The sequence below is a fragment of the Diorhabda carinulata genome, chromosome 5 (assembly GCF_026250575.1).
Source record: "Diorhabda carinulata isolate Delta chromosome 5, icDioCari1.1, whole genome shotgun sequence".
NCBI lineage: Eukaryota > Metazoa > Arthropoda > Insecta > Coleoptera > Chrysomelidae > Diorhabda > Diorhabda carinulata.
This window is the reverse complement of record NC_079464.1, coordinates 6,477,564-6,499,464: the sequence shown is the minus strand read 5'-3', so window position 1 is coordinate 6,499,464 and position 21,901 is coordinate 6,477,564. Positions and strand designations below refer to the sequence as shown.

Here is a 21,901-nt window from a genome sequence, read left to right as displayed (position 1 = left end):
TCTTCACAGACTGAAGGTAAACTAAAACCTAATTACTTGACTAAATTTTCCCACAAATGAACCCTCTCCCGCGAAAATTAATTCCAGCAGGAAAGCCTCCTTGGCGGGAATTTTCATATCCATTCTTTAACTACTAAACTATAGAGTAGGCTGTAAGGAATTGATTCTTTGCCCGTATAAATATTTTTGACAATCCTCCAATAATAAATGCCGCTTTTCGGAAAATACCTAAAGAGTTATTAAAAATATCATAATATAGTTAAAAATTTTTCACCAATTCCCAAAAGTTTTTTGTGGAGCCTCTAAACACCGTTTATAAACAAATTACAAAAAACATAAGCCGAAGCACGACAAAAACAATTATTTTAAAGATATAAAATTCCAACGGAAAAAAATCTTTCGCGGCTTAGTGAGCAGCATATATTTTCTATTCATTTCAAGTGGTTAGCTTTACTCATGCGCTTTTCCGGATCGTCGAAAGAGACACTGCGATGCACGTGAGCGAACTTTAGTTTACATTCGAACGCGACGAGGGTCGGTAAACGAGGTTTTCCAATTTTCCCGGAAAGCACGTGCGTTGGTTACGAGTTAAAAAGTTCTCACCAACATTTTCATTGAACAATTTCATCATTATATTTTAATGTTTTCATCATTCTTGAAAATATCAATATTATTGAGGTAAATATGAGCAAAATCTTCAAGTGAATTTGGGAAAAGTAATTAGGGTTACATGTAAAAGTGAGCGTCTTTCAAGTTGATTAATAGATTGAATGATTTTTCTTTGCTAGTTTGATTGAATTTTATCATAATCGAGTACAATTTGAAATTTTTCCAGTTGAGAAACCGTCGAACTATATTCATACAATGTGAATTGCGGCTTTAGTTTAAAACTTGAGCGCAGCAAAGTTTCAATTAGAGACATACATCTACTTTTTAGTAAATTATTTTATTTTCTCGTGGTTTCACTGGCTTACAATAGAATAATTAGATTTAATTCTAACTTTTATCCAAATATTGATATCCTCAAAACAATTTATTTATACATAAACATAAAACAACTGTTTCTTCTACTATATATATTGCATTCTATTTTCTTAGGAAACTCATAGGAATTTAAGGTTATTTTCTTTTTCCAAACATTCAACAAGAAGGGAACTGTCTCCCTTATAAATTAATTTCCATTGTGATTTATTGAATCTGAATATAAAGAAACTATTTCAATTTTTGTTTCTTAGATTTACAATAACAAATATGAAATGAAAATTTTTTCAAGTCGTTCAGGCCACCTATTTAATTTTAACTGTACAAAGTGCATCTTTATTCCATAATAATATATAAACATGGTTTATTATACATTGAACAATGTTTTTCATATACCTCCAACAAGAAGTTCTGGAATTTGGAGGATAGTTAGTTTGTGCTGCTTATATCACATTTATCTAAATTTTCTCTTGAAATATTCGGAATTTTCACTAGATTAGATACAAAAGAGTTTAGATTAACTGTAAAAATTTTGGGCATATCATACTGTTTGATTTGATTTTTCTGGTATTTCTGTGTTCATAGAAAAATCAATCGACTCATAACAATAGTTTTTTCAGTGTCACGGTTTTGTGAAACTGTTGGTGTCTTTTCCAAATTGACTGTAAAATTGTTCAACTTCTTATCACTTCGCTTAGAACTATATTTCATCAAATTCTTTGGAATTTTCATAATATTTTTCTGGTATAATCGAAGATAAATTAGTTGTGCTGTAGAAACATCTTTTGTTTTTGTTAGGCTTTTCCAAATTATTTCCCAACGATTCTACTTTTTATGAGTTATGCTCAAATTCATGATACATCTTTGATTCTTCTATATCTTTATGGGGTTTCTTCAATCTATTCGTGGTATTTGGAGCAAAATTCGTTGTATTATAGTAAATTTCATTGGTACCAGATTTTGTTGGAACTATTGGAATTTCTTCCAGATTAGGTCCAAAAGTATTCAAGCTGTTCAATATGTCAATTTGTTCAGTGGTATATTGACATGAGTCATCAGATACTTCTGAATTTGTTTTGGATTTTTCAAGTACAATCCAAAGTTTATTAGTCATGTTTTAGGAAAAGAATTGGTTTTTGTCCAAATTATTGTCCGAAGACTATGAAACTTTTGTGCAAAAGAAATGAGATTTTGTTCGAACTATTTTGTATTGTATTGATACATATTTGAGGTTTCTAGTTTTTCTTAATTTAAAAAAAAATACAACGAGCAGCAGAAACATAACGGACGAGGTAGATAAGCAGATCAAGAAAGCAACTAGAATATCGGGATATTTACGGGACATTATATGGAGAAATAAATATATGAGCATAGAAAGTAAGACGCGAATCTACAAGACCTGTATCAGACCCATACTAACCTATGCCACAGAAACAAGGGCAGACACAACACAAACAAAGAGAAAAATGAGAACAGCAGAGATGAAGATATTACGAACAATAAAGGGTACCACACTCCACGATAGAATACCCAACACAGATACCTTAAGAGAACTGGGAGTACAAGATGTCGTTAGATGGGTAAGAGCAAGACGCCGACAATGGAGAGACTATGTAGAACGAATGGCTCCAGAACGGATTGCCAAATGGGCCAAAACACAGAAACCAGACACAAGACGCACAATCGGTAGGCCCCCAAAACGCTGGTACGATAGCTGGACATCGGCGTCACAAGAGGGCAGATGACAGACCTGACAGGACCTCGTCCTACTACAAGAAGAAGAAGAAGAAGAAGAAAAAAAAATTATATCCGTAGTTTTTTTCCAAATTAGATTAGATCCAAATTTGATCATGTTCAGCTCAATTTGTTTAGAATTACATCTGCGTAGTACATTTTTATGAGATTCCTCTGGTTCAATCTGGTTTGGTTCGGATCCGCTCCTATATCTTCTGTACACAACTGATCTACTTCCATCAGACAATATCCTTAGTGCAGTATATGCCGATGACATAAATTGAATATGCTCCACACCAAGATCCTAAAATTCCTACAAAAATTCTGTAAATAAATCTCGACTGGTGGGTAACAAGTAATTATTGAAAATATTCCTAATTCAAATTATGTAGCATCGAAATTAAACGAGAATAAATCAACATGAAATCCACAGAGGGAGGAAACTAAATATTTTTGATTCCATCTGCATACTTTCCTTCATGAAAAGAAAACAACAACAAACAACAACAAAAAAGGGCAAAAAATTGTGTTGAACAGTAAAAATACTAAAATACTTCACATTCACCCTAATCAAATTGTCGTAGTATCAGAATCTATTATGCGATGTAAAAATTAAAAGATTCCCACGTATTACATCGTTTTAACAGGTTTTAACCTATGGATAAAAAGTTTTATTATGTTTACTATTATATTTCAGCATACTTTATTTTAATTGACTAGGAGTGTTAAATATTTTCTTTCTATTTAATTCTATATTGCAACTAACTTCACCAAATTTGATATATCTATTTTTAATCTATCAGTTCTACTTCTTTTGTGATGTAAAAAAAATTTTTCTATTTACACATACTACTCACGCGTTGTGTTAAGAAACAGATTGTACACTCAATTGAAAAAATATACCTCCAAATAGGCAGTTGTTTGTGTTCCCGCATCCCTCTATAATTAGTAACGTTCAATCTATATCAACAATTATTGCAATTTACATTGCATTACATTTACGATTGCAACGATTTACATAAACGTGGTTACATCAGGAAATACTGTATTACTTGTAATATGTCTGCTTCCTCGTTTCATATTTTGTTTCTCGAAATTGACGATAAATTTATCATCAATAATGTTTAAGATGGATCTTGCCCTAACATCGTGTTTAATTGCAGTTTTTCGAATGGTTGTACAAGGATTTAATAATTTTCTATACCTTCCAAGGACTGCTCATTAATTGCTACGTTCAGTTTTGAATCGATTTTCAGTGAAATTCATTTCATTAATAGTTCGTAACCCTTCAAACTGTAGTTTCATCCATTTGGTTTGGTTGTGTTTTGTGTAAGTTACATTAAATAAGTGAGCTAAATAATCACACGTTTTTTCATGATCACTATAACCTTTTATTTCCTAACTCAGTAACTAATAACTAGAAAACCTCTTATTGATGATACTGAAACTTTATTTAAAATGGATAAAATTTCTTTTACATAAACTGTCAAACATACATAAATTGTCAAAAAATTGTTACGATTTGTAGACAAAAGCTTGTGAAAACTAAATAACAAACATGAAAATAACTAAATGAAGATGAAGCAAATAAAATAAAATTTCAAATTATAGGAGAAAATTATAATGAATAACAAAATTGGATTTTATTTCAATTCGCAAGTGACTGTGCAATTTTTGCATTGTAAAATATTGAGCCCTCAGCTAATTCTGAACGTGAAGTACAACGACTATTGTGCAAAGAATTAGGCAAGCGGATTCAAAGATGAATAAGGAAGGAAAAGTCCGTATTTTTAATCTTCTAAAGAAGTCTCTGCAGTGAGCCCTGCTGTTTAGTCTGAATAAATATCTAACAGATGTAGTTTGAAGATTCGCTCAAATTGAGTCGCACTAGACGTACCCCAGAAGGGAAGGGCATATCGGAGATGAGACTCAATAAGGGCATAATAAACTGTTAAGGAGGTGGATGAGTTCAGTTCTTTGAAAACTGAAACAGGAGGAGCAACTTCCATTTCAAGGAATTGTCCACAACAAACCCTAAGAATTTTATAGATTCAGCGACGTCAATGGTGGTGTTATTTAATGAAAAAGGCTGCAATGTATTGAGACATATATTGAGACAGAGAAGTTTATAATCGCACCATGATTTAAGGGTGATTAGGTCACTAGATGTGTTCCTATGAAGTGCCGTAAGAAACTAGTGTCTTCTGCAAACATTAAAAGGTTATTTTGGAGTAAAAATGTATTCTGGTTAGATCTAATCGAGTTTTATTTATTTACCAAATAAAAATAGCATATAATTACTTTATGAACACACAATATAAATTTATCAATTTAAACTTCTCAATGTCTTATTTATTAGACCTTTCAAAGTCTTGATTTTAGGTCTCTTTTGATTTAAAATTATTTTTTTATCTAAAAAAGTTATGTTCGATACTACTCGGTACGAACCGTGTAACTAGCGCCCTCGATGAGAGTCAGACATAAAAACAAATTCATTGGATGTAAAAAAATATGTTTCCTCAGCGCCCTTTATCTTGAGCGTTACGAAATTTTTTTACTGACCAAACCTCAAATATTTTCCAGTTTTCTATCTATCCAAGAAACTAGATCACCTTTTTTTGGAACTCTCTGTATTTATGCACGTGGGGGACAACCGGTTTATGCATGGTAACTTTCATCGATCGAAAAATATTTAAGTGAGATAGGCTTAACAAGGGGAGAAGCCTAGAGTGACTCATCTTGTCGTATAGCTAATATTTTTTAGAAATAGCGGAAATTTGTGAATCGAAAATATTTTTTTCTCTATACTAAACTCAATAAACTCTTGTCGTTTTTTCATCCACTTTTAATAGTTATCTCAACCCCAAAGGCATTTTATCTGCAGTGGTCTTATTCCTGTATCATTTTTCAGATCTCGATGTGACAGATTATGTGAAGAAACGGAAATAAACAATTGTATATAGTATATAACATGTCGGCTGATGAGGATTTATTTTTGAACGGCACCGGGAAAACGAAAAGCATTTATCAACAATCCTCTACGGGTGAAAAACACGTCCTTTTTTATCCTACTAGTTCTCTGCCATCGGTGGGCATTGACAATCAGACAGGCGATAGAAATACAACTTCCAGAAAGCTACAAAAACAAGTAAGTATACGTTTCATTCTATTTTTGTCAGATATTTTGTTCTTAAAAGTAAAAGTAAGATATTTATAGTTGCGACATAACAAACATGAAAAAAGAAATGATGAAATCATTTATTGTGTACTACATTTTTTTGATAAAATTATTCACCCTTTGGGAGTAACAACCCTCCAAAAATTTTGATGAAAATGGAACGAGCGTGTCATTGCATTAAGAAGGATTTTCAATTTTATATTGAGAATAATGTTTTCCATGTTGCTTATGAAAAAATAATCGATTAGTTTAGAGAACAAATATCACACAAATTAAGAAAAATTCAAATTATATACTAAAATCGTATACTTAATAAGAATTAATAGTATCTAAATTCAATCAGAACTTTTTCCATAATTTAATTTATTTATTTCAAGCCCTATGACTTGATTCAATGGATAGTTTTTAGTTGCGGTCTAGCTGTAGATATCTGGCTATTAAATAACGAGACTGGTTACGAAAAAGGGTTTTATTATAAAAGTTATTCTACATTCGAATGCTCCCCTTCAAGCAGTGCTGGAAGACTCAAATCGCGTCCCTTTCGAAGCAGATATTTTTCTAACCTTTCAAGGAAATCTGAAGAGAGCTTTTGGACATTTGTTAGATTTTTTGGCACCAACTTCGCACAGACTTTTGTCATGTGTAATTCCTCGTGTAAAATTTCTCCAGCCGTACCTTTATCGGCGTTTACAGCATCGGCAATCATCCCGATGCTTATTCGACGATCTACACGCACAATTTGGTTGATTTTGGTCACTTTTTTCGGAGTTGAAACAGCCACAGGGCGACCTGAGCGCTGGTCATCTTCAGTGCTCTTTCGGTCATCACTAAAGCGCTTACACCACTCAAAAACATGCGCACGATATAGAGAATTGTCCTTTTAGGCTATTGCAGCAATTCATAGCACTCAGTGGGAGTTTTATGCAATTTATTGAGAAATTTGAGATTGATACGTTGGTCGACGTTGTACGAGAAAAAAACACGTTCGTTTCAAACCGGTACTGTACAAATACTATAATAGTGACGTTCATAGACAAGATATCTTGATAGACGCTAGAGGTCTAGGGCGACCTCTAGGCGCATAGTCTCGTTATTTAATAGTCATACCTCGTAATCACAAAAACTAACACATCAGGATTACCAACTCGCAAAAAGAAATTTTATGGAATCGAGTTGATATAAGGATTTAGATAATCATTTATCATTTTTTACTCATATTCATGCTGCTCAATTGATATTTCGCATGGATTTTGGAAAATTTAAGTTAATTTGAAAAAGTTAATTTGTTTTTCATTCATTTTAAGAAGCAACATAATTTTTGTTCCTTTTGACGACAGGAATCTCTGTATTCAATTTAAAAAAAAACACTAGTCTACAAGTGAAAAACTGCATAGGTCTTTCACATTTTCTTATAGATTTTGATGTTCAAGTACCCAAAAATAAATATAAGAAATTCCATCACATCAATTCATTCCACAATACTAAATTTCAAATTTTTATTTTGTGTAAAGTTACTATTTACTTAAAACTATGTATCTCATTTTTTGAGCTTTCAATCCAACTAAAATTGAGTGTTCTTACCCTAGTGAACAAATATAATTATAATTTAATGGAAGGATAAAGAATTTGTTGTGTTAGGCAGACGATTGCAAATAGGTTAAGTTAGATTAAAGAGTACGATTGAACATTTTTCAGCGTAGGCAAAGGATGGGGTCCTCATAAGGTTTTTAGAAGTTACGAAGTTACGACGCTTGTGATTTAATAGAATTCGTACTGGCATTCCTATGGCGTGAACAGATAACCTTTCGCTATTTCTGTTCGGTTGATGTGAACTAAGCAGAAAGTATCTTCCTCTAACTTTGAATCAGCTATTCGCCCAGTATCCCATAGCTCTGAAATACAAGTTCCGCACCTATCTCCTAATTGAGATGAGATCCTGAGTGATACAGAGAAATCAGAAACGTTTGCTCCTCAGAAAAAAATTAGCTCAGATTTTTCAGTTAACAAGAAACCTCAAATTTGTTCTCAGATTGAGCTCAAATAACCTAGTAGGAGTCTTGAGAAAAATAATAAAAACATCAATGGATGGTTTGAGATTTTAAAATTCTGAAAATGTGGTTGGTTTTGACAGTCAGATTATACAAAATTTCTTCATTTTCTATGTAGAGCCAGAGAGCTGGACAACAACTGACTGGCCATCACGACAAGGTTTAATTCCTGGCGATAAGAGGTTTTATTGCCGCTTCCTCATATTAAATAGGAGCTAATTGAGCAGTTGGTGAAATTATTACAGAAAGATGGGGATTGTTTTAGATATATTAATTCCAAATTCTCGAAATTGTCTGAAGTCATGTTAAAAGAAGGAGTTTTCATTAACCCCGACTTTCGTCTCATCTCCTCTTCACTGAATCATTAGGAGAAATCGAGCAGCATGAGATTCTTTCAAAAATGTACTACATATGAGCAATAAAATATTTTACCAGGTTGTACTTGATATAGAGAAATGTTACCAAGGAAGATGCCATGTCCGTATAATAGCGAACTACTGCTGGATGTTTAAGCGAGAAACCAAAGAATGAAACCCAAAACTAGGTCGGAGAAGCATAAAAAAAAAACAGAAAAGATTTTAAAAGGAAACAGAGTGAACATGAAGTTGAGTATAAATTTAAATACGAAATATAATGGTTGATAGATATTGATGAATATTATGCTGTATGTTTGTTAGACTAAATAGTTGATTTTTCTTATTATTGTGTTGGATGGAAAGTGATGGATGAAAAAACTTTTTTTTATACTTCTGTCAAACTATACTAGCGTAAATTCAGACGAATATCTCAACTGTCGCTGCACTTAAAGCAAAACTTCAATCTCAACGCAAACTTTGTCTATGTTCGGTAATTTCTAGGTTCTCGTAATGCCTCTTAGACCAGGGTCGATAATTTTAGAACCAAAACAATAGTAGTAGGATCAAATCTATTGCGAAAGGAAAATAATATAAGAAAAATTAACAGAAAAATGATTTACGGGCGATCTGAGGTCCGGAAGAAAATGAAGAAGTGGTTTTGTCCTTTGGTTCTGAGGTAGCACATTTCTATTGTACCTGCGGCTAACTCCAACATGTAAGAAGTAGAACTACGCAATTTATACTTTATACAAGACATTCGTATCAGTCGCGGTTCCCAACTTCAATGGCACAATTATTGTTTGTATAAACAAATGTCATCAACATAATCTATGTTCCAATATTTTTGCCACAAAGTATTTAACCATATATTTTTCATAAAGGAACTTAAATGAAACTTTTCTCATTTGCCATAATTAACGGCTAAGTAACTGAAGAAATTAATTACTTAAACTACCTGAGGAACATCTCTCATTGGACCATAAACGACTTGAAGATCTATTTCCACTTATTGTGGGTTCAGACATGATATTCCTTCTTTAGATTCGGCTTTAACACCGTAAATTCTTCCGAGGAAAAATATTTTGGTTCTGAAAAACGCTAACTATATCAGGATTTGGGATCTGTTCAACCAGATTATAAATATAAAGAAAATTCAAAGTTTACAAAGTCATTTTCAAGTTTTATCACTACAACCTACAACTCCTAAATTGTGTGCCAAAATTATTATTTGACATAAGTTAGCAGCCTTGAACGACTTACTCGTGGCAAAACAATTCATTGTGATTTAATTTTGACGTGACATGTGTCTTGACTATGAATACAAATTATTACATCGAATTGTCCACATTTGACAACAATAAAAATTGTCATAGTTATAGAAAAAAAAATATTACTTCATACAAAAATAGTTTCTACTTTATATAATAAATAAATTGGACCGATATTATGTTTTTGCTTGAAAACGACATTTTAGAAAAAATATTAATATATTTATGCCATCCTAAAAAAAGCGAAATGAAAATTTTGATGATAAATGTTACCTTCCAAGTTTATTAATAAAGTAGTTTGAAAGAAGCTTTACGGATCATTTAATGTGCTCTCCAGATGATTCCCGATGAAAACTTTACCTTCTAAATAAGAAAGATGCTCCTGGATAGGTATTTTGAAAGTTTTAATAAGTTCAATATTTATGTTGTTTTTATAAACACGTTTCATACATTCACCGTTGTTCAAATTATATTTAGAAAAACTTTAATGAATTGATAGTATGTTCATAAAGTAACGTTCCTTCTCATTTTGTTATAATCTCTTATAATTCATCAATATGTGCGTTAGTGGAAATTCCTTGTCGTTATATCTATTAGATTGAAATCAATAAACGGTAACCATTTGGATCAAACGTGGTGTATAACTGAATTCAAAGATGGTATTGATTTCGTTTTATTGGCTTAGTAGATACATGATCACGCGTTTAATATTCTTTACTCCATAGTAGCCAAATAACAGTTTTCTTTCTCATTGTGTTTAGGTTATAATTATAGACGGATTAGTCTATAAAAAATTATGAGGAGAAAAAACAAGTTATTTGAAAACAAAACAACTTAACCGTATGATTCTCAAAAGATATCAAGTTTTTTGAAAAATGAAAATTACTAAGAAATAAAAACCTCAATGAACTGGATGCAATTTATGAAATGTGAGGTATTTATCGATTAAAATGTTTTGTAAATCCATATATTGAATAAATACCTGGCTTTAGACCTTTGTTACTTGTAGTAGTTTTTTGAATCTATATATTAGCTCTATTTTTTGTAACATTTTGGTTACTAGAAATTGCTTTTTCTGTATTAGCCATAATAGAAGTTAAATACTTATTCTGAATAATGTTAATATTTTTCTTAATACTAGTATTGTTCAAATTGGAAGTATTTGAAATAGATGATCGATTTTCTTATTTATGGAGAGTTTTGTTTGGACCTTCCCCGGACTTATCTGCTACAAGTGTATCTCTATTATCTGGAAACATGATTTATAGATAATTTAAGAGTGAAAAACGACTACATTATATTGTTAATTGTGAATACTTATGAGGAAACTCATAAGCAAAACAAAAACCTAGTCTCCAAGACTATAAATCCGAAATTATTAGTTTGGCTTACCGAGCTACTCAACTATAAGATCTTAAATTTAGATCAACTATTGAAATGCTAGAGCTACATCACGGACTAATAATTATCCTAAATTATTTTTAACAAATATTATAATCATTAATCAAACAAAAAAGATTTTAAACATCAATATGTGAAATGCTTATCCTTACTATATGTAGAAGGAATTTTTTAGGAGTTATCCAATTATTTTAGAAAATATAAAATATAGTTAATAAACTGTATAATATATTATTTAACGCTATTTTCCAATCTACACATAACTCCTACTAATCTCTGTTATTCCAAAAAATAACAGTTACTATAGCTTGGATAGCTCCCCACATTGGTAAAAAGTGGTCCAACTCATACCATCACCAACTATACATTTGTAGTGCACTCCGTACAACACACTCAACCAATTATCTTCTCAAGCCTCTCAAGATCAGACTTGAGTTCTATAAGGATGAGAATCGGTCATTCAAGATTCACCCAAGGATTTCTAATACCTTTATAAACCCACTATCAAATATATCTTCTAAAGGAAACTACTTGGAGCAAATTTCCATTGATCTTCAATTTTTTAAAGTTATGAAACTTCATAAACCATAAACTGAAGAACAAGTTCTTCTATATATGAGGTATCTTGTAATAATTATGATGCCTATAAAGGGGAGACTTCCCAATATTTGGAAAATAGATTAAGCAAATTTTCTGGAATCTTGGATAATTTGAAGTATCTGGTTTTCCAATTGTGGATCTCTCACATTTCTGAGCTGTTCAATAATATTTTTTTTGATTTAACAAAATTCCAGTGTCTTGTAAACGAATATTTATGTTGGTATCAGAACTTGGTAAACGATTATTTGGACAACGCTAGCCTCTAAGACATTACCATTCGCTAATCCATACAAAAAATGTAGTAGTATTAGTAAACGCTGGCATCGTTGTTAACTTAGCACAAAAAACCTGTATGTTAAAAAGTTTTTATTAAATTTTTGAGTTAGTACAGATAAAATTAGATCAAATCCGAAGTTTGATTGGGCTTGGGCGCTTCTGATTTTCTAGTTTCTCAGAGGTTTTCGCTTCCTGAATAAGCCTAGCAGCTCTTGCAAAATTAAGAGCACGGGATTTCCAAATTTTGGAACTTGTAACTCAAAAAAATTTTGAAACTAAAAGGAATTTGAAAAGAACTGTCCAAACAAAAAATGTAGTGCAAAAAATTTTCTAAAAAAAAGGTATCCAGTCATTTTTTCATTGGAGCCATAATTTCTAAGTAAATCTTCCTCAACGCCGAGCATCCGCTCGCGGATTCCCGCCAGTGCGAATTCAAGCTAATTTACGTTCCAGGCGCACATGGAAACTGCTCTAACTCTTCGTTCTCAAAAAATTGAAATGCGTAGTGATGGTTAAGATGTTTACTTTCTAATTGGGTAAGCTAGCATAATTTTTAACTTGGGAATTTTTCGAAAATCTTGCGAGATGAAGAGGTATATTTGCCACATAAGCAAATTGGAGTTTCAATGGATATATTTTATCACTCGCCATATAAACAACTAAATCCAACGAGAAATTTATGTAATTATAAATATTTTCATGTTTATAACATACATGAACTACTTCTTATGATAATGAACACTATATTCGTTCTCGTTTGATTATTATTTCAATATTCACAGACTTCTTAAAAGTATCTTTTTCATAAAAATGTGGATTTCCATTTTGAAGCTTAAAATCTCATCTTTAAGTTTATACAATAACAATCTCAGGGTGATGTATCCTTATTCATACAATTTTATAGATGCATAGAAAGTTCTAAATTCGAAAACTAGGAATTGAATAACTAAAATTAATCACTCTTCCATATACGAGAGTAGACAAAGATCATTCATCTCACCTTCAAAGCTGAAATTACTCAGAAAATATGCATGCCAGAAGCTCATAGAGATATTTTCCCACGTTGGAGCTTGCAGTTCTTATCAGGAAGTGAATCTGTACTTGGATAGTGTTCTTTGAGTAAAACTCCAACTCTCAACCCCGGATTGAATGCGCAAAATACTTTTGAAGATAGCAAAAAATTGAAACTTTTTTTGTAGAAAACTTTGTGCTTCACATTTTTTGTCCCGGCAGTTTGTGTCAAAATCCTGATAATATTATCCGCAATTCATAATGTTTTTGAGTACATGAACACATTTTACAGTGAAAATTTTAAGGTTAGGAAAAAATGCTTGGATACCAATCTGTAGAGAATTTTGTGCTGTACATTTTTTCTTCTGCACTTTTTCCTAATTCCTCGTGAATTTCGAGTTATTCGCGATTTAAAAATTTTTTGAGTGTATAAACTCACTTAAAGTAACGATTTTGAGGTTAGGAGCAAATACCTTGGATAATTTTTGTGTTCTATATTTTTTGTTACGGTAGTTTTTCTCGAATTCCGCATAGTTTTCGAGTTATTCGTGTTTCAAAATTTTTTTGCGTTTCAAGTGTCAAAATTTCGAAAATCCGCGTAAGAGCTGCTATACTTATTCAGTATTTCAAAACCTCCCTGAATCTAGAAAATCAAAACCGCCCAATTTGATTTAAGGTTTCAGTTCAAAATCGCTTTACTAAAAATAAACATGTTCTTTCGTATTACTTCTAGAAGCGTCACAAGGAAAAATAAATTTCACTTACAGTCAGAGCTCTTTTATTAGACAAAATTCAACACTCTTTATTTCTTTAACAAGACTTATCACACATGTTTATGGGATCTTTGCTTTTAAAAACTAAGTGACGAAGCCCTTACTACAACATTTTAGATTACTTAGGAAACACCTTTTATCAATTTACTTGAACTCTTCGTATTTCTTTTGAAAAAAACAGCCAAATCTCTTTCAAATATTATTGTTAGTGCTATCAAATCGAATTTTTAAACCCCTTCGCGAAAACAATGAACACTGTCAAAGTATGGAGGCAGTACACTATATTTATATATCCATAAAAGTAATGGTGGATTAATAAAAGAGTGGTGGTTTCAGAAAAAAACAAACGGATACGTTCGTACCCAGCTATAAAATCGTTACTTCTCCATTCGAAAATTGTTCTCAATTGGTAATAACTGGTAAAATGCCAGGTGTGTGGAATGTGCCAGCGCTGGAATTATGGAAGATTTAGATAGCAAACGAGCATGTATTTATCCAAGTTAATGGTAATATTTTGAAAATATACATCTATATACAATGAGGTTGCATTACGTATAATTTACAAATGCATTGAATAAATTCATTTGGTGTCATACATTGTTTAGTATAGGAGACGCCTATTCTGGCAGAAATATCAAACTAAGGAAATGCTTCCAGTAAGTTATGGTCACAAGATGGTTCTACTTCTGTAATATGAGAAGCTTATTATCGTGTAAATTACAAATTAGCTCAAGATATTGACGGAATATCAAACGAGATAAGCAAGTATGGAAGTACCAAGTTACACGATAAACTACGGACTATTTTTAATAAAATACTTGACACCAAAAGTATACCATCAGAATGGAAAGAAAGTATTTTGATTCCAATTTTCAAAAAAGTGTAGAACAAAAAACTTTTCACTAAATGTTTAGTGGAAAAAGTAATGTCATCTGGCATTTCTGAGGAAAAGCAGGGATTCGGAAAGAACAGGTCTACTACAGATCCTGTTTTTGTGATCCGCCAAATTACGGAAAAGGCTATAGAGTTCAATAAGACAGCCTATATGTGCTTCATCGATCTCACCCAAGCATTTGATAGGGACGATTAAGGAATCTAACAACTCTACTAAGAGAAGGAAGATTCACGCCAATATATTAAAATCAATCGAAGATCTGAACACCGATAATTACAAATATATTATATCAGAATGGAAAATGTACTGAGCAGTGACGGCCGGTATCAGACAAGGAGACAGCCTCAGCCCGATCTTGTTCAGCGTATTAATGGATGAGATTATAAACGATGTGAAGCAAGCTGGAAGAGGTTAACAGATGGGAAACAACGAAATGGAAATAGTATGTTATGATGATGGCACTGTGATCATCTCAGAAGACTAAGATAACTTACAAAGGCTACTGTATAGGTTTGAACAAACAGCGAAAGCTTTTAATATGCAAATATCCCTGAAGAGAACCAAATCTTTTACAGTATCCAGAGAACCGATCAGAGTGTCGAACAAGTGATTTCATTCGAATATCTAGGAGCGAACGTAATAGAAATCATGTTATCATACCAGTGATTATTTTCGAATTTCCAGTGACAATTTATTCTCAGGACAAACCTCGCTGACATTGATTTCTATTAAAAAATTGCTTTCAGTACACATTCGCAAGTCTTACTGAATACAGTGTTATAATCAACAGCTTCTGCAACTCGCCAAGCTAATTCTACCCCAGTTATGTGATAGAATTTCCGTTTAAGCCCTTCAGGAGTATTTTCATTCAATAAATTCATCAGTTTTGTTATTTTTACGGAACCTAATGTTGTCGAATTCTATTTCCTTTTACAGCGATATGATTAAAGTTTTCGTCGTACACTTTTAAATGGATTAATAATAACTTTTTTTTTAAGTTTTTTATATTTTTTTTGTAAAAGTTAACTTGTTAAGTTTCACATGGTTAGTTTAGGTGAAGTTAGGTTAGGTTACATGGTTTAGATCGTAGTTTATTTAAACTTCTCTTCCCATGTACATAGCCTAATCTTCCAAAATTAACGCGAGTTATTCCGCCGTCCGATTTCCATCCCCGTGATACTTTCTATCATTCCAAAAGTTTCTTAAATGCTTTCCATAGAAATTTTTTACTCTAAACGGTATTTTTTGGTATGTTTGATTCTATATTTTCATCTATATTTCATCAATAGAATCGTTTATATCACAATCGAATGACATTTCGAAATATTAAACATTTGAAATAGATTAATGTCAACGTGATAAAGTGAAAACAGCCCATGGGATCTTTTTTCAGCGTGTAATTAGACGACTTCAAAATAAATGATTTCATTGGATTTGTACTGGAGAAAAAAAATTTCAGCTATTATATCATCGGAAATAATTGATTATTTTTGTAAGTTACGAGATGTTATTTACAACAAACCGCGAGATTGAGATACGCGCCATTTAAGTTAATTCACACCAAATGAATATTTTTGTATCAAAGTCCTTTCTCATTTCAATCTGAAAGAAGAGTTTTGAAATTCAGTATTTTTATCTTAACATCTTCTGTGTTTTCAACGCACCAGGTATTGATATTGTTTGATGTTAATCATTTATGATTTGATTATTATAAATGGCGACTTTGTTTTTAAAAAATTTCATTAGGTATAAGATTGTTTGTTTACCACGACGTTTTATCGACAGTAGATATTTGGTAGACTTTCTTTGTAAACTATCAGGGTTGTCTCTAGAAATTCATATTTCGAGAACGAATTTTTGCGGTTTTAGTGTATTCACAGGTGTTGAACATCCAATTGCCTCCCTTATAGCCAAACTTGAAATCTCTTAAGGTGATTTCTATTCCAACACATTTTGTTCTACCCTTAAAGTCTTGTAGAAAAAACAATTTCAACTGAGAAGAATTCAGTTTCCAAAGATTTAAACTTAGCTGTGATGTAGAATAAGTCTTCTCTCTTCTTTTTTTAGTTTTTGCTTCTATTTCATGACACAGGTAGATTTTATGCTAATAATTTCTTATCACTCTCGTCTTTTTTTCCTTTTTTTTACTAATATTTCCTATACGTTTTCTGTCTCGATACTGCTTCTATTGTAGAAGACAATTTCGTTATTTAAACAGTTATTATATGTTCACTCTCAATTTCTTCTCTGATTTAATAATTCTTTTCTTAAAATTGTTGTTTATTATATTTTCGAGTATTAGTTGAGCGTTATCTGGAAAATCGAGAACGTAGTGGCACCCGAACATTATTAATAACCCTTGTATAGATGATTACGTGACAAATAATAGTATCGCGTGCTTCTAACTTTTGTTAAAGTGCAAAATATTTAACGAATGACATTTTTATTTTTCGATCGAAACAGGTAGAACTTTTTCGTTACAATTTAATTTAATGTTTCTCAGACTCGAGTTATACTTGACTAAATTACCCTTTTCATATTAAATGACCATTAGAATAGCGAACGTAGTTTCATAACTTTTTATTAACACCGAGCTTTCGAAAATATTTCGATTATCTACGAATACCTTTGGGAGAAAAAACACGTGAAAATCCGCGGAAATAAACATTGTATCGCTACTAAAGTTTGCGATAAATGGGAGACGGTTTTAATTTTTTTATTACGAAAAAAAAAATTATTCTTCATTAAAAGTTGAGACCTGAAATTCAACCACCATATTTTTTATTCGATTTAAAGTCATTATTAACAGGTAGATATTTGGGGTAGATAGAAAACTGAGAAATATTGGAGGTTTACTCAGTAAAAAAAACGCCATCCGTGTTCAAGATAAAGGGCGTTAAAAAAAACATATTTTTCACGATTCTGCGACTAATGGTAACATTGTTATATTGAAATATCATATGTTTTGTAAGCTGATAAATCTTGAGTACGAATGGCGTCAAAAAATTTTTTTACTGAACAAATTCCAAAGTTTTTTCAGTTTTCTATCTATCCTAAAGACTTCATCACCTGTTTTTGAAACACCCTGTATATGTATTACGTACTAAGTTATGTATTGAATCACTGATATCTCAACTCAACTCTCTTCTTTCATTTTACGAGAATATTCTATTGAAACATTCAATATGTATATTGAGTTGTTGCTGGGTTCATATCTGATACCTAATACAACCAGAAAAAAGATTGTACTACCTAGAGTTTTAACCCGAATTGAGATCCCATTGAAATGTAATGCTGAAGAAGATAACTGAGGATCTACTGGTTAAAAATGTATGCAATAAACCACAGAATCCTGGTGCTCTATAACTGCAAGTGAACTAGATGGAACAGAACAGTAGATAAGATTATGTGAATCATAATTCTTCCAGAAAAAAATAATGAATAAGTATTTCTGGAACGACAGTTCTGTTATCAGCACTATCTACATGTTTTCTTAGACCGTTTCAAATATCTCCTAAATTCAAAGTCCGGAGTGTCTCTAATTAAAGACCAACAGTAGTCTGCAAGCATTGCTTGTTCTTATTTTCCTTGGTCGCGTTTTCCATTTGTGGCGATATCTTGATGCAAGCGCTGTCCATGCTCGTCACTTCAAGCGTCCATATTTTCGGGAAAAACTGTATTTTCAAGGACTTATTACATCCCAAGTTATGATATATATATTAAGCATTTTTTTTTTGATGAGATTCGAATATTGAGGAGATCTGTAGTTATCGAAAAAGTTCTCAGTAACATCGAAAAACGCAATTCAAGCTTCTGTTTCCTCTGATTTAAGGTTGCTATGAATGCCGGATCTATTATTTATAATTTTTTGACGTCAGATTCAACAAATACATCTTCCTTCAATTTAGCGTCACTCACAGAAGGAAATTTTTGTTTTAAAAACTAGAAACCAGTTCCATCTTTGTCCATAGCTTTCAAAAAATTGTTGATTAGCCCTAATTTGTTACGTAAAATTAGTAATATTATCTTTTCGGAATTAATTGAAGGTTTATTTGTTTGTCCAGGAATATAAACAGCTCTTGGCGGCCATATTGTTCTTACATAATGTTCATCTCTCTGTCGTGTGTTCCACTCGAATAATCTGCACAGATTAAATATTGGTTTACTTGACTCCTTGAGGAATCAAAGAAGAGTTTCTATTTCTCTGACCTATGTTCATAATCCAGTTTTAACATTAACCCCTCAATGTCATCACAGTACATCAAATAGTTCTCTTCAGAAAACAAATCAACACATTTACCGTGACCTTTACAGTACATGGTAACTTGAAGTTCCTACTTAAACGTTTCAGTCTAGAACTTTAACAGCTTTTTCTTTGGGCAAATCCAAATCTCTTATGAGATCATTAAGCTCCAATTGGTTCATCAAATACGATACTGGAGGACTGATAGGAATTGTAAATTTTATTTCAATTTTTTCGTTTTCAGAAATGCTGGAACACTATAAACTGGATAAAGCATAGGAACTGTTTCCGAATGAGGGACTGTTTTTGTCTGTCTACCAATCACTCATGTGATTGGTAAATTCGCTCTGGTTTTCCAAAAGGCTTTGTTAAATATTATCCTGGTTGAATTTCTATGACATGAGAAACATCAGAAGTGTGGTAACTAGTATTTATTCATGTTGCGAATATCCAGGTTAAAAATGCTCGATAGCCCTTCTTAATTAAAGGTATAATAGCCTAATTATTTTGGCACAGGACTACGAAGACTTAGAATATATGACAAGAAAGCTAGTAGAGGAATACAGGAAATAGGGTCTGGAAGTAAATTTGAGTAAAACGAAATATATGTGTATTGGAGGAGAACAACAAAATTTAATACTTGAAGAAACACAACAAAAAATGAGTCGTTGTACAAAATATAAATACCTAGGTATGTTCATCACTATTGATGGAAGATTAGATGAAGCAATCGCACAAAGAAATAAACAAGAAAGAAAAGCGATAAGACAGCTAAATAGTGTATTGTGGGACAAACAAACTTCGAATATACAATAGCATAATAAAAAGTATAACAACATATAGTAGCGAAGTCTGGCCTCTAAAAGAAAAAACTGTGAAAATGCTTGAAGCCATAGAAATGGATTATTGGAGACGCGCAGCAGGAATCTCAAGACGTGAAAAAATAAGAAACGAGAGAATCGTTGGTACGGACATGTCCAAAGAATACATGAAAACCGCATACCCAAACAAATTTTAAATTGGACACCACGAGGACGGAGAAAGAGAGGAAGACCAAGATTAAGTTGGAGGGAGGGTATCGAGAAGGGATATTCGAGAAAAAAGATTGGAAGAAGATCTTTGAGAAGATCGAGAAAGATGGAAACTTGGAATCGGAAGACGGCGAAGAACGTCTTAACCCTAACCTTAATAACTATGATCTACTTATAGAATTTAACGGAAAGGGAGTTTCGTAATAAAATACTGAAATGATTTTAGACAAAAAAAATTGTGTTTTTCTGTTCTGCGCTCTATCAATAAAATGATTAACAGATTTGGTTCGTGCAACTTCGAATGTTGCCTGGTGTAATCAGAAAGAAAGCGACAGATCTTCCAAGTCTCAGTGAATCATCACTACTAATACAACCAGAAGATATTGAAAGTTTGTATTATCCACACCACTAAAATTTTTAACATGAATTTATATTCTGAGTAAGTTTATTGTGCTAAAAATATGACTGCGGATTCTACATGTTGAAAGATGTGCGCAATAAACCACAGGGCACTCATATGCGAGTGAGCTTGATGGAACAGAAAAACTACTCTAGATGCAAATTAAATTAATTAAGTTTTCATACTCAACTATTTCTATTTATGAAACTTCAGTCACAGAGTTCTAGATTATTTAGTGTTTGGTCATCATCAAATCATACAGAGATTAGCGTTGTATGACTTGAAAATAGCTCAAATTGTTCTGATTGTGAAATTCTAGCTTCTACATAATTCCTTGTTTTTTTCTCAATATGTTTTTCATTTGTTCCTGACAAATTTCTCAATTATTCGACAACAAAGGACGAGAAGATTGATGATAACCTAGCCTGCGCATCGTTGAGATGTTATATCCTTTGTCATATCGTAGTTTTCTTTATTTCTGTGAGTTCCTTGATCAAATCTTGTAGATGCTTTCCTCGTTTGTTCATTCTGAAATAATTTTCAATAAAAAAAAACACATTTCCATGATTCGTTCCTGAATATTTGTTGCCAAGCTTTACATTTCAAACTCACTCAACTCAATATATTATTTTAGGAGAAATTTTCCAATCGAATTTTTGAAGGTTTCACCTTCAGTCTCTGAAGACGATAATTAGGGGTTATCGAAACGCTTGTCAGACAGTGTAATTGGGAGTGTCGGTGTAGTGGTAGTGTAAACAGTGTGTTCAGCATAATACAAAAGAATGCCGCTCTATAAGAACCGGCTCTTAGTAATAGTAGTAGGCTGGGAAAGTGTAAGTATCTAGATGATCTACAATTACATGAAGAATGATATGTATGGTTTATCTGGTATACTGAATGAGTTAATGATTCATAATACCTGAAAAATCGATTACTTCTTTCTACGTACTTATGTGTTCAGAATATACTTCTCAACATTATCATTACCAGCATCTATAATTTAAATAATAAAGACCGATTGCTCCGAAAAAACTTATTTTGCGATTACGAATATTTTCGTTTAAAGATTATCTTCTGGAACTGGTATATCAGGGTGAATTTAATATTAAAAATTTCGAAATATACTCGACGTAATATATTCTGTAATATACTGAAAATATTAATACAAGTTTTGCTTTCAGGTATATACTTCAATTATTTGCTTTTGCATGGGTTTATAATAAAGGGGATTCGTGACATTCTGAGAGCTAATGAATTGCTAAAAAGATAATATGACAAATTTTCATGAAAAGCTAACTAATGAAGTAATGAAGTTGAAAAAAAAATCATTCATGTATTTCATATATTTTACGTATTATGTTACAAGAACGATGATGAAGATAGTAATTATGATGCATTATTTGATATTGTGGAGTTTCTGGAATCAGCTTATTGGAAAATTCACGACCTCTTCTTCTTTTTCTTTTCTCTCACAACCTCTAACATTTGGTGAATGGGCTCTGGTAAAGTTGGAGGGGGATCCACTTTTTTATCAAAAAATTGTTTCCAGAGACGAAGCTTTTTTCTGATTGAATAGATACATCAACCAGCAAAATTTCCGTATCTGGAGTGAAGACCAGTCAGAAGAATTGCAAAAGTTACCAATGCATCCCGAAAAAGTCACTGTTTGGTGTGCATTATGGACCGGTGGCATTATTGGGCCGTAC

General features: G+C 32.1%; 1 protein-coding gene across 1 annotated transcript in view; it reads left to right on the top strand.

The window, feature by feature from the left end:
* The first annotated feature begins 510 nt into the window (after positions 1-510).
* Positions 511-21,901, top strand: part of LOC130894034 (gamma-sarcoglycan) — a 184,895-nt gene continuing 163,504 nt past the window's right edge. The window contains exons 1-2 of the mRNA XM_057800558.1: positions 511-678; positions 5,627-5,863. Of these exons, the coding sequence (XP_057656541.1) occupies positions 5,687-5,863 (177 nt within the window). The 5' untranslated portion in view covers positions 511-678; positions 5,627-5,686. The remainder of the gene's footprint in view (positions 679-5,626; positions 5,864-21,901) is intronic.